General features: G+C 43.1%; 1 protein-coding gene across 1 annotated transcript in view; it reads left to right on the top strand.

The window, feature by feature from the left end:
• Positions 1-14,543, top strand: part of ENOX1 (ecto-NOX disulfide-thiol exchanger 1) — a 271,625-nt gene that overhangs the window by 116,129 nt on the left and 140,953 nt on the right. Inside the window, exons 7-8 of the mRNA XM_006752974.2 lie at positions 10,814-10,929; positions 10,996-11,208. Coding sequence (XP_006753037.1) covers positions 10,814-10,929; positions 10,996-11,208 — 329 coding nt within the window. The remainder of the gene's footprint in view (positions 1-10,813; positions 10,930-10,995; positions 11,209-14,543) is intronic.

Raw genomic sequence — 14,543 nt, 5'->3', positions numbered from 1 at the left:
GGGAAGGACTCTGCTGAGCTTGGTCCTGCTGTTGGGACAGGGCCCTGCCCTTTTCCGGAGCTGTCACCGCTGTGGTCTGGGAATGTGTGTGCACTGCCACTCAAATGCCTGCGAAGTGGGGAAGAAGAGCCATGAGCTCTAGCCCCAAAGCTGGCTACTGCCCTCCGACTTGTGTTGCATGAGCTAGGCTGGCGTCTACACCTTGGGCAGGCGGTCCTGGTGTTCCTCCTGCTCTGGAGAGTTTGCACCTACTCCACACTCCTCACAAAGCCTTCCTTAGTCATATCACTCTGCACTGGGACAGAAGAGACATGCAGAATAGGATTCCTGGCTTCAGAGATGGAGTTGAAGGGGCACTGCTAACACCTACCAGATAAGGAGGACGGGAAGTGTGTATATTTCATTTCTTCAGATGCTTTCTGTGTTCCTCTCCTGTGTTGGATGTTATGAGAGATAAACACGTGGAGGCTTTATTACCTGCCCTAGTGAACTACAAATGAATGGGGAGGGGCCAGGTCTTGAAATGAGGATTGGGTGTGTATGTGGAGTTTTTGCCATTACTAATCAAAGTTGTGTGACATGAGCAACACCTGAGTGTTTTACAGTCTGTCCTCAGGTTGTTGGGCGTGTCAGGTGTTAATGAGAGTTACGTAGCTCACAGTTGCGGGCCACACAGAGGTGTCTATAAGGAAACGATTAACGGTAATACAAAGTCAGTGACATGATTGTTCAAGGGATGAGCAACGTGCTTTGAGAGCTGAGGAATGAGTGCAAACACTGTTGATGAAAGTGTCACGGAAGTCTTCAGAGAGGAGGCCGAATTTGAACTTTGCAGGATACACAAGATTTTTTTTTCCCTCAAAAAAAGAATGGGCATAAACACATTATTAGTCAGAGGCTAGAGCCCCGGGAATAAAGATAGAAGGAAGCAGAGAGAATCTGACACCCAAGGAGAAAGGCGTGCAGCCTGCTCTGGCAAAGGTGAGGCCTGCATGAAAGTCATAGAGGCCCGTGAAGCTGGAAAAGCAGGTGGGCCGTACAGCGCGGCCTGAAGGCTGCTGCTGGGTTAGGGGTTTATTCCATCCACAGTGGAAAAGCCACTGAAGGTTTTTATGAGGGGAGAGATGCAATTGGTCCTTAGAGTATTTGAGAGCATAGCCAGTGTATTAAATGTCAATGTGTAGAGAGGTTTGGATGTTTTCATTACAGGAAGTATATGAACAACTGCCCAAATCCTATTTTAGAAAGATAGGAAGAACAGTTTTTCTATGCTTGAAAAAAAAAGATTTTTTAAACAAAAAACCTTCTGCTTCTAGCCCCCATCCCCTGTTCTGGGCTTGGGAACCCTAGCAATCTGCCGCTGCACTGAAGTGCCCCATTGTGACACAGAGGCCATGACTGTCCCTCTGACAAAAAGCCGATAAAACGTAAATACATCTTCTCACTTTTCCATTCAGACTCGAAGCCATATCAAGTGGCCAGAAAGAGAAAGAGCACCATCCTCAATCAGGAATGTTGATTTGGGAACAAATACTTGTTTCTTTCAGATTCAGTGCATTCTGTATTTATCAGTTTCTGCCGTGTCCACTCTTAGGAGTGACAAAAACTATCACTTTGATTCTGTGACCTCATGAAGGAATTTCAGGAAGTTTGGTATCTACATTATGTTATTTTTTTTAAGGAGTCAACACAGAGAGTGTCTACGCATACCAGAGGAATACTGCATTGCACTTCCTGTTAGGATAGCAGGATAGCAGACTGGGATGTCAGTTTGGTAAAGTAATTGGCAAGCCTTGTTATACTTTATATATATAAAATTTGCAAAATTTAGAAGCTGCACCTTTAAAAAGTACCGTGTGATCCCTTGAGAGAGAACAGATTGGAAATTTTAATAGATGGCAGTTACAGTAGAATGAACTAGCTGGGGATACATCTTAGGCAACAGTCAGGTAATATCAAGCTTGATGATTTCAACCCAAGCACAGAGCTTGGAATATAAACAGCATTTAATTGCTTAGGAAATTGGCTGCCTCAGAGATGAAATCCACTCATGCTCCTTATGATGCTGCAAGGCTAGACAGGAGGAGCTGAGAAAACTGTTCCCTGAAGATGGTTTCCTTGATATGGGGATATCAAATGCAGTCAACTCTAAGGTGAAGAAGCCGAGGTCAGAAAGACGTGGGAAAGCAATCTGAACATACCTACTTGGATTTTTCTTTTTGCCCTAAGAAATGTTGCTATCTTGTGTTTAGTACAAACATTTTCCCCATTTTTACATCGTACTTGTTAATTCTTACAATTTTCTTTTTGAAAATCAGTTTTATCCAACAAAATCTGTATAGGCCAGGCCTTCATTACAACCAACAGGGTATTTTCTATCCTGCTCAGTGCTAAAAGTATGCACATAATATATGCTCAGTAAACTATTTGCTTTCTTTGTTTCTTTGCTATTTGGATCTATAAGCATGTTGCATTTCTGGCCAACAGTGCTACCAGGCACGACCCATGGCCAAAAGTTAGGGAAGTGATGTGCACTCGGCCATTATTCCAATCACTCCATAAGTGTTTGTCAAGCTCTTTACCATATGCCTGGCTCTGTGCTGAGCGTGTGGGAAAAGAAAACAGGATACAAGCCTCTACCTCACTTAGTTCGAGTTTTTTGAGTGATAGAGGCAATTTACAAAGCACTCTGTACTTCCACTATTGCAAGTGACAAGGGCAGGGTGCTATTCCAGGAGAGACAGGCACCCCACCTGGCAGGTACAGGGTGAGACGTTGGAATCCTCTGGGACCAGAAACCTGCACTCAGTGGCCACAGGGCCTTCTGAAGCCAGAAGAAACAATGAGGTGTAACTGTGTAGTACCTAAGGCATGGAGCTCCAGTGTCTGTTACATTAGTACAAATTCTAAAAAAGAAAATTAGCAGGTGTCCTGCTGATTAAATAGACATTGTTCTGAGACAATTCAACTTAATGAAGACTGACTGGGAAGTGCTCACAGACCAAAGTTTATAGCAGGGCTTTGAGAAAGTGAGAAGGAGCTCAATAACACCATAATTACACTTTATTGGAAACAGTAGCACCAGGCAGACAAGATAATGAATTTCAGTGTCTAACACAGACCATCCACCCCTGGAGGAACCCTGTGTTTGGACTGTGGAAGGAAGACATTGATCAGACAGTGAGGAGAGATTATATCCTAATTCACTGAGGATCTCTCCTAGCAAGAGCATTTAAAATATTTTGTGTATTTTCCCTGCTTTGGAAAGCTTCACATAATCTTTGTGTGATGAAATGGAGAGTTTTTCTGTGCATCAGGTGAAGTTTTGACACAAAACTTGGCAAGCAGTGTCCTTGGGATTTCCCGATGTGTTGTCAGAAATTTGGACCTCTTGGGGTCAACACCCATAATTTCCAGGGACTGGACTCTGGGTTGTATACGGAGCGGCCCAGCGTCTGCCCGCCAGGGGGAGAAAGGGTGGGCGTGGTGCTAGCGTTGTGCTGAGATGGCTGCCACTACTTATGATTCTAAGAATGTAAAAATCGATAATACTATTAGCCAAGTAGAAGTTCCATTAGTAAAAACCAGACTTCCTTCTGAGGGCACAGGAGCCTGTTTGCGAATCACTTCTTCAAACATTACTCATCTTCATAAAAGGAAGATATGCCATTTCATTTAGAAACCTTTTGCATGACTCCAAAGCAGGAATAATCAGTGTATTTTCATACTGCCCCCCTTAGTTTTCAAATTTTACAGGTACTAATTAATTAGGGAAAGTGTGTGTGTGTGTGTGTGTGTGTGTGTGTGTGTGTGTTGGGGATAGTGAGGAATACTATGTGTATATATAGCCTTTTATGCTATTCATGATTTGGAGGATAGTTAAGGTACCATCCCTTTTGATGGTTAATTGAGCAGCCAGAAAATGGAGACTTGTGTAGGGATGGCCAGTGTGTGGGGAAACAGTGAAATTTTACAAACATGGTAGTAGCAGTTGTAGCCATCTTGGAATTCCCATTCTTGCATCAATGTGTGATATACACTGTGAACTACTGCTTCCAGCTAACACAGAAGCCAGAAATCAATGACAGCTGTATAGACACACCATTGTGTGTGTACACGTGTGTGTACACATGTGTACACGTGTCTGTGTGTCCCATGTCTTTGAAAACAAATGTGCTATAGAATGTCTCCCCCCCTTTTTTTCCCCTCATATTCAATACATTGTATTCAAACCTGGAATCTCCCCTCCTGTTGCTTCTCTATAGACCCAGCCATAAATAAGGGTACTACAGCCAACAATGTTTTCATAGTCATTGTTCATGCCCTGACTTTTACCCCATGTGCTCTTCTGAAATTTAGGGCCAGATCAGCCTCTGCACACAAAGGAGTAGAAAATAGCTCCTTACCAGTTTGATTCCTTTCCCCCTTCGTTAACTGGACATCAGTTTGATTAAAAGTTCACAGAGCGCCCACCTGCTGAGTCCTGGGCTCTGAGCTGCAGCCTAGGCCCTGCCCCTGTGGAGTCTGCAGTTCTATGGGTGCTAAAATACATGATGACAGTGAAATCATGACTGCCTTTCAAATATTAAATGACCATGTGCCAGTGATTCCATTTAACTCTATAATTAATGAGGGAATCGGTAAAAAGTTAAAACTGGTTCAAAAAAGAATTTGCTTTCTGAATATTTATATTTCCTACTGGACAAAAATTTGTTTGCATTATTATAGAGAAGAATTATTTGCATATTTGCATTGTTATCAGTTTTCCACAATTTATGTTCTATTCCCTACCAGATTTTAACATAGCCTCATCAAAAAACAGTTAAGGTTCACACCCATGTAGAATCAGATCACCCAGGGGCACTGGAGAGGGGCCTCTGGTCTGTGCCCAGCATTCCAGGATCCGCAGTCACCTCTAGGCCCATTTCCAAGTCTTTAACTTTTTTCCACATGTTTTCTTCCAGGATAGAGATGACAAAATAGCAGCTATTCTTTAAATGGGGTAGGGAGTTTGGGGACAAGAATTCTCAAAGTTCCTAAGAATCACATCAGATCTTTCTAATATTCTCTAATATCCCAGCTGCAACTTTCCATTTCAGCTTTTCAGGATCTCTGAACTTAGATGGGCTCCCAACCAGTTTCCTGGCTCCATTGAAGAATTTCTTCCAGTGCTTCTCAAACTTTAATGTGCATATGAATTACCTGGAAGAAAGAAAATGCAGGTTCTGGATCAGAAGGCCCAAGAGGGAGTCTGCATTTGCAAACAAGCTCCCAAAGGAGGCTCATGCTTGTGGTTTCTGAATAGCAAAGATTTATTCACTTGCGATTTTTTAACACCTACCTTGTGCAACATGCTCAATAAACATGGGAGAGAGGGAAAGGGAGGAGGTTGACAATCGGAAGTGACCAGGAATGAAATGAGAAGGGTATGGATAAAGGGAGTGACATTGAAATATGATAGATAGTCTTCATATTATTTTGTCCTCACAAAACTAAAAATAGTTATTGCCTTCTCAGAATTAAAAATGCTTTCAAAAAGATTTTTGAGCCATTTGATAAGCTGGTTAATGCCTGGCTGTAGAGGCTGTGCTTCTGTGTGATTATCTGACATCGCCCTTAACTTTTATTGCCAATGGTAATGACCTCAGGGGCCTGAAGGATAAAAGAATCAGCCAGCTTTAAGTGCCGTTTATCTCTGATAAGCAGTGTGGCAATACTCTTTATCATGAAATTAAAATGTTTATTGACAACTGATGTTTCCCAACTTTGAATTTGGAGCTTTCTAGTGTTTATCACTGCAAATCTATTAGAAATGGAGTATAATGAAATAAACAGGGTGGAGCAACAGTAGGTTTATAGTTGTGAGTATATGAAGCACAGAGTTTATTCTTGCCTTATTAATTATTATACCAGCAGCTGTAAACCTACTGTTGCCCCACCCTGTAGGTAGATTTCAAAGGGAAAAACTCGGAGTAACCAGCAGACGGCATATTTTTCCTGGAAGTTTTATTCTGATATTAGCCTCTCACAACTGGAGACAGATCCATGAACCAACAACTATTGTACAAAATGACTAATACTTTAATAGCAGGATATGTAGAGAACTGTGGAAATATAGCAAAGGGGCACCTAATTCATCCTAGGGTTACAGAAGAGCTTCTTTTATGAAAGGCACTTAGGCTGAATCTGGAGCAAAGACTAATAGGCAGGTGGACCAGAGTGGGAGGGCCTAGGACCAGTGCAGAGCATGTGCAAAAGCAGGGAGGCGTGCCAGGCGTCGAACAAAGAGGAGTGTGACAAAGAGGTGGTGGGATGGACTGACGGATAAAATGCAAATTAAGGAATAAAACTTATGAGGTAAACCCAGGTGTGACATTGTAAGGACCCTAGTTACAAAACGTTGGTCAGTTTTTAAGAAGAAAATTCTCCATAGTCACTTCATAATACTGTACCAATATTCCGAATTCTTACTGTGGAAAAAGCAATCTGCACCCATGTTCAGAGGTGTGCCTAAACATGCTCATAGGAAGTACTTGGAATTCTTATAAGTGTGTCTGATGTGATTTTTATGAAAACTGTTAATTTCTTTTCACAGGAATAGTTTTAATAATCCTGCAATCTAAATCCTGTTTTGTTTATATTGTTTTCTGCTTCTCAGTGATCTTTGCAGTGAGTGCAAAATTGAATTTAGATATTGAAAATAGATAGATATTGAAAACAGTTAAAAATTGAAAATGACCACTCCCCAAACTCCTCGGCAGCCATTCAGAGAGTTACTGGCCTAGTTTTGATTAATACAAAATCACTTCTTACATGGCAACAGATATTGACTAGAGTTACCAATAGTGTTTTACCTAATTTTTTTTACATTGTCTTGGAATGTCAGTATACCACTCATACATCGGCCTGCCAGTTTCAGAAAGTTCAGAAATGAGGATGAAAATTGGGAGTTTTCAAACCTATGTACTTCTTTTAAGTTAATGGAGTTCTATCTAGTATTATCTGTTAAAATGTTAGAAAGGCTCTTTCCTACTTACTTTTTAAATTGCATATTTGCACTTGCACAATCCTTAGAATGTTTTCTCTCTTTCTAAAAACTGTCAGCTAACAATAATCTGCTCATGAGCTTATGCTGTAGGACTAGGAGTGACGAACTATAAAATTTGGTTTTTAGACAATTCAAGCAAACATATATTTTCTTCCTAACAGTAAATTAGGATATCTACGAGCTGAGTGACCACAAGCAAGAGAGAAAACTACCAGTTTGCGATGGAAGGAAAGATAGTACAGTGTTGCTCCTTCTACCAACAGGTTGAGGGTTTTTGCTTTTTTTCCCTTTGTGTTCTATAGAAATGAAAGCCACAGGCAAGGGGAAAAATGGTACAAGAAGCCCGTGCCCTCTTTTTGTTGTTGTTCTTATTTTTTGAGACAAAAAAAAAAAAAAAGATTTCTTATGAGCATTAGTTTTATTTCTGCTGTCTTTTTGGTGGTCCATTCTCCTAACATATATTGGCAGGGAGAGAGGTAGAGAGTGTGAGGGAGGCAGAATTTATTCTGGCTGTAACAGTTGCAGCCGGTCTCTCACAAACATAAGGCTAAATTATGGGCCTCTCCATGGCCTGAATGTAATGTTAAGTTGTATGATGGATTTTATCTTGTACAAGCCGCTCAGGTCCACAAAATGAGATAAGAAATCACTGCAGCTGAAGTTCACGGAGGGTTGAACTTAGACAGAAATTCCAGAGTTAACAAAATTGTATGAACAGCTATGATGCTGAACAAGTGTGTTCTGTGCCTGCGGGTGGAGATTTTCAAGAAAATGTGAGTCTTTCACTTGCAGGGTGCCCTGTGGGCGTTCCCCGAGCCAGTTCTCTCCTCTGGCAAAAGTGCCAGGGCAGCGGGGGCAGGTGTGCACAGACACAAAGCTTTGGTCCCCAGCTCAGGCTGCCACTGTGCAGCAGGGGAGGCCTGAGTGGCTGGTCAGTAGTGCCTGGGTAATAGCTGCTTCTGTCCTGGAAAAGGCAGAACACACGCCACAAGCACTGCCTAGGCTGATCCACCCTCATGCAGTTGCATTCCTCCTGGCCCAGCCACAGCCACAGCCACAGCCACAGCCACAGCCACAGCCACAGCCATAGCCACAGCAATGAAGCTGTACCTTGTCTGGGAGGGGACTCTGTGAAAATACGATACAGTATTTCTACAGGACTCTGCAAAATTCACAAAGCACTCCACAAATGCAGGTTTTGTATGATGGGTAAAATTATAACAATGGTTAACTCCAAAACACCTGTGAATAAGATAAGGTAATAAAATAAAATCTATCTATCTAATGGAGAAATATGCAAATTAGCCGGGATGCCATAACATCATGACCAAACAGCAGGGACCTGAGGCTGCATGGCGCCTGGCCAGGGCAAGGGACCTCAGGCCTCGCCCTCTGCCCAGCGGGGCTTGACGGGGGACCTCAGGCCATGGCCCTCGCCCTGGTGCCAGGTTGGGGGACCTGAGACTGCACCCCCTGCCCAGCACTGGGCTGCGGGACTTGAGGCTGTACCCCCCGCCTGGAGGAGCTTGACAGGGGTAGGGCCAGCCAGGTCTGGGTATCACCCCATGGGCGTGGGGCCAGACGGGTCTGGGTCTCCTGTATTTTCAAAGAATGTGTGGGTGGTGGGTGGGTCTTGACTCTAGGTCCCGTGGTGCGCCCCAAACTCTGACAGGAGGGAGATTTTCATATACATTTTACTAATTTTCTTTCATCTCTGACACTTCTATTATAGAGAAAGGGCAAATAGCAATATTAAAATATTTCCTCTAATTAATTCCCTTTTAATGTGCACAAATTTTGTGCACCAGGCCACTAGTAGTAAAATAAAATTCCCTTACCAAATACGAATCACCCTCTATCCATTCATCTGGAGTGTATATATGTTTACTAAAGGCCAGGTGCACAAATTTGTGCATGGGTGGGGTCCTCAGGGTGGCCTGTGGGCCCTGTGTCTGGCGCCCATCCTGAGGGAGGCGGCAGGCAGGACTTGATCGGCCCTCCAGGCTGTGGGATGCCCTTCCCAGCCCAGGATCTGAATCTGTCCTGCTGACATTTGTGCTGGTTGTCGGGAGCCACCTGGCAGGTGCTTTTATACCATTTCTTTCTTATGGAGCATCTAGGGAGGGGAAGGGGCCAAGGTGCCCGAGGCCGACTTCCAGGAGGCCAGTGGTGCTGTTAGGATAGTGCCAATGGCACCGGTCCGTCAGTAACTGGCCTGTTCTCTGGAGATTGGACCTATAGGTCAACTGAGGAAGGGAGTGGCTGCCGCCAGGCTGGTGGACCTCCAGAACGGGTTGGTCAGCTGAGCAGTGCTCCCGCTGTGGGAGCACACTGAACACCAGGATGCAGCTCCTGCTTTGAGCGTCTGCCTCCTGGTGGTCAGTGCACATCATAGCGACCAGTCAACTGGTCAACCAGCCTTTTATAAATATAGATGTTTGTATGTGTATATATGTATATGTATGTGTGTATATATGTGTATATGTATGTATAAACACTATAACTAATATGTAAACTCTGTATAGTAATATATATTACATGCATCTATGCACGCACACACACAATACATAAGGATGTCTCTGATGTTCCTCCAGGGAAGGGCACATAGTGGGCACTCAGTATTTGTCAAATGAGTAAGAATCTGACTCTTTGCCATAACCGGTTTGGCTCAGTAAATAGAGCGTCGGCCTGCAGACTGAAAGGTCCCAGGTTCGATTCCGGTCAAGGACATGTACCTGGTTGTGGGCACATCCCCAGTAGGAGGTGTGCAGGAGGCAGCTGATCGATGTTTCTCTCTCATCTATGTTTCTAACTCTCTATCTCTCTCCCTTCCTCTCTGTAAAAAAATCAATAAAATATATTTTTAAAAAAAGAATGTGACTCTTCTAATTTTGCTCCTTATTTTTAGAATTCAGACTCTATGCATTTTATTTGAAAAATGTAGAATATTTTTCTTAAATCACATTTTCCAGGGGTAGGAAAATACCAATAAAAGACTCCGCCCTTTAAGTTTCCTGGAAAATGTGAATGAGCTTTAAGCGGTAGGATTGATTAATGTTGTAATAACTGACATATAACTTCCAGTTCCAATTAACTTAATCACCTTCAAACATGCTTTTTCTCCACCTCCAAGCCATACAACACAGGTCTGTTCCAGTAACCAATTCCAAACAGCAAATCCATTTGTTTTCTTTGAAATAAACTTTATTACATATTTACCCACTCCTACCCTCCTCCTCGACCACATACATGCCTTAAACCAGGTTCAAATAGGTTTTCAGTAGCCTCTCAAGCAAACACTGACAACCCCAGGTCCTCTTTTGTTGAAAACAAGGAAATATTCTATTTTTCAGCCTACTCAAGTATGTTATACTATACCTAAAATAAAATTAGTTTTGAACTGTAGTAGAACAAGAATTGACTTGTTCCTACTACCACCTCAGGAACAATATATTATATTACAACCAGTTTTATAGTGCTTTAATCTGTCTTCCTCAGTTTGACACTAACTCAGCTGATTCTATAAGTCAAAAAACTGGTATCACAGTATAATTATTTCTGATCAAAGAATAAAGAAATGGAGTCCATACAGGTTACTAACAGTTTTTGAGACAGACTTCAGAAAGAGAAATCAGGGTTTGAAGGAAGAATGAAATTGTATGTAATTACAAGGAATGCCCAGAACAGGTCTAACACTGAGCTCAGCAATTTGGTAGATAGGAGGGTGAAAATGTCCCTTTGTTTCTTGTATGTCTATGATGCCAGGGAGTTAGATGGGAACAGAAAGCTAAGTGATGATAGCATGATTAGTCCCAGGAAAACTAATGTGTCAAATTCTGAAAATGAATCCATTAGGATGGGTCAAGCTCTGTATTTTGAGGGTAACCAATGTGAACTGTATTTTCTTGCCGTGGCATGATTTGTACTTGGTGGTTTTCTGTTTCCAGATGATAGCAAGTTTTCAGAGGCTATCACAGTGTTACTTTCCTGGATTGAACGAGGGGAAGTGAATCGGCGTTCTGCAAACCAGTTCTATTCCATGGTGCAGTCGGCCAACAGCCACGTCCGCCGGCTAATGAATGAAAAGGCCACCCATGAGCAAGAGATGGAGGAAGCCAAGGAGAATTTTAAAAATGCCTTAACTGGAATTCTCACTCAATGTAAGTAAGATTTTGGGGGCCATGTGTCGTGTTGTGATTTTGCCTTTTCTTTTGTATTCATTTTATTTTTTCATTTGGGGGTAAGTAGTTCAATAATTTCCCATCTTACTCCATATCGAATGGCAAGCCTCATAACCTATTTCATGTTTTGTGGCAACTTGGAGGAACACGGACCTTCCCTGAGAGCTTACTTCTCAAGGTGAGCAACGTTTCTGTAGCCTTTCCTCAGAACACCCAGCCCGGCCATCAGGTAGACCCACCACAGTCCACACCACACCTGTGGGCTGTCCACCCCCCACATGTCCTCCTAGTGCTGACAGTAGGAAGAGACCCTGAACACATTGCCCCTGGGCTCTGTTTAGGAAGAAGGTACCATCAGAAATCGCCTCCTCAGGACCCTTTATTTGAGGTGAGCTTTTGACTGTCAACTCGGGCAACTCAAGAGCAGAGATTTTTCTGCAGTATTATTTTTTTGTCCTTTCTTCATTTGGAAAGCAAATTGCCTTAACTACTTAATGCTGGTGATTTTTCATGTCTGTGTCCTAAATTGATGAAGGGGTGTAAATGGGGCTTTCTCATAGAACAATAGTCAGGGTAATTGCCCAAGGCTCTATTAAAAAAAAAAAAGGGCGTATATTTTTATGGGCACTCTATCTGTGTCTGTAGTTAAAGTCACAGCGGCATAATGCATCACAGCTGCCAATGTTCCCTTGCTGGGTAAAAACCACTGAATGGCACAGTAACAATGCTGTGCTCCATTCCACACCAGGTGCAGGATCTCACACTGGAGGGTGACTGTGATTTACATATTCATTCTGGGAATGTGTTATTGTCAGTGATATAATGTGCCAAAATGGCTAGCACCTCTTTCATCAGTGTAAACCCAAGAGATAATATATCTGTTAGAATGGGGAGAGAAAGGGCCAAGAAAAACCAGGATCTTATGTGTAGAAGTGTTTTATATAACTTTGTTGTCAAAAGGCCATTTTTGTGGCAGTGTAAAATATTACCTAAGAAACTCCCAAACATAAACTCTGATAAGTGGCCAAATATCCAATGTGAGACCATCCTGGGACACCTGTCTTATTACATATTCTGTCTCCTACAGGCCACTATCAGACAAGCTTCCCCACATTCCCCAGTCATGAGGAATGGCCCTTTACCCAGCTGTGAATGCCCAGCTATCCTGAAGTTAAGGTCACTAGGGGTAGGATAAAGAACACTAGTATTGATACCACCTTTCAAAGGAGGAAAGCAAAGAATGGATTAGTGGGTAGAGGAAGGGAAGGGTGAATTAGTAATGGAGAAAAGGGAGACAGGGAAAAGCCACACAATTCTAATAATACCATTCCTGTAAAATTAAGGCAAGAAGTCAAATGCCTGAACAATAGATGATCACTGGTATCCATTCTAAATAAATTCTCATTCCTGTGCAGTTTACAGTCCTGCTTGGGGGGCAAGACTGAACACTTAACTCTAACAATGAAGACCAAGGCAGCCACGTATTAGAAAAAGGGATGAATTTAGTTTTCTTTGGCAATATCTTCTGAAAGAAGAACCCATTAAAACAAGGTTTCAGTTGTGGCTGGAAGAATACGACGTGCCTGCCTAACATGATACACAAATAAGCTGGCCTAGGCTTGAAACCACTGAGCGCCAGACACAGAAGTCTAGTGTGTGAAGATCCAGGTCTCAGCGTTTTATTACTGAGAAAAGTCAAATTGGAAAACAAGGTTGAGATCTGCAGCAATAATGGAGAATAGGCTTCCTGACAGGGCTGAGCATCTGGCCCTAGGTCTCTTCCCCGGAGTCTGCACCTGTAGGTGCAGGTGGAGGACCAAAGGGGAATGAGTGTCTCTCTAGGCTGTCTGCTGCACCCCCTGGCTGAGGAGAACATGAAGGGCTGGAGCAGGGCCAGGAGTCCTGGAGGGAAATCCCACCTCATGGAAACCACAGGAGTAGAGACTACTCTCATTAATACCTCTAAGGTGCCTCAACTGGAAAATATCAAATATTGACTTCTTGATTTTAATCTTCAAACCTGTTCTTCTTCTGGGTTTTCCATCCCATTTTTATAAATTCTCAAGCCAAAATCCTATAACTTTTACACCCATTGTCTCCCACCACAAGCCCCACATCTGGGCCATCAGGAAGTCCTGATGCTTCCCCCTTCAAATAGGCCCACTTTTCTCCATTTTAACTGCCGCCACTGCAGTGCAGGCTGCCCAGGCACAATAATAGCCTGGTGTGTCAGTGAGACACTGTGTCAACCTGTGAGGAACGGAAAACCAGACCCAGCTGTATCTTACATAAATGGAGATTTTTCTTGTCACACAGAGTAAAATCCAGATTTTGGTGTTTGTCGGCACCAGTTCAGTGGTTCAAGGCCGTCAAGCCTGAGTTTCTATGATATAATTAGCTTTTCCTAGATGGTTGTCTAAGATGACTGCTACTGCTTCTGCCATCACACACACACACACACACACACACACACACACACACACATATGAATCTCAAAACTTTAGATCAAGAAAGCAAAACTTGCCCAAAGATCCTCAGCAGAGTCATTTCTAACTGCAGAATTATTACATGTGGCCTTGACCACCTTCAAAGAAAATGGGAAATATCCTACTTTGGCTGGACCCTTTGCACTCCAGAATAAAATTGAGTTCTCACAGTAAGGAGGAAGGGGACAATGGCTAATGGGAGCGCATGTTTCAATTTCTGCCATACATGTAGGGGTGGGCAAAAGTAGGTTTACAATTGTGAGTACATGAAACACAGACTTATTCTTGTATTATATTTTTTCCACAGTAACAACTGTAAACCAACTTTTGCCCACCCCTGTAGTTACTTCCTTTCCACTTTTATCCCACTTCAGGCTAGTTTTTACACATTACTCTATAAAATAAAAGCCTAATTTGCAAATCAACCGAATGGCAGAACGACCAGTGGAAGGATCAGTGGAATGACCAGTTGAACAACCAGTCGCTATGATGTGCACTGACCACCAGGACGCAGCACTCAATGCAGGAGCTTCCCCCAGCCCACAGGCCCCAGGCCAGCCAAGGTGGGTGCCAGCCGGGGCCCCCCGAATCACCCTGCTGGTCGCCCCACAGATTGGCCCTGATCACCGGCCAGGCCTAGGGACCCTACCCATGTGTGAATTTCATGCACTGGGCCTCTAATCTGATATAATGCATATCATATCTTCCTCACTGAAATCCCTGCATAGCTTCCCATTTCACTTTAATAGTCTCTCTCCCTACTTAAAAAGCTCTCCATGCCTGCTCTTCCACATCAGTCTTCCCTGACTCATTCTGTGACCCTTCCTG

The sequence above is a fragment of the Myotis davidii genome, unplaced genomic scaffold (genome assembly GCF_000327345.1).
Source record: "Myotis davidii unplaced genomic scaffold, ASM32734v1 scaffold70, whole genome shotgun sequence".
In the NCBI taxonomy this organism is placed as follows: domain Eukaryota; kingdom Metazoa; phylum Chordata; class Mammalia; order Chiroptera; family Vespertilionidae; genus Myotis; species Myotis davidii.
Note: the sequence above shows the minus strand (reverse complement) of the source record. Positions and strands in the feature narration are given on the sequence as shown.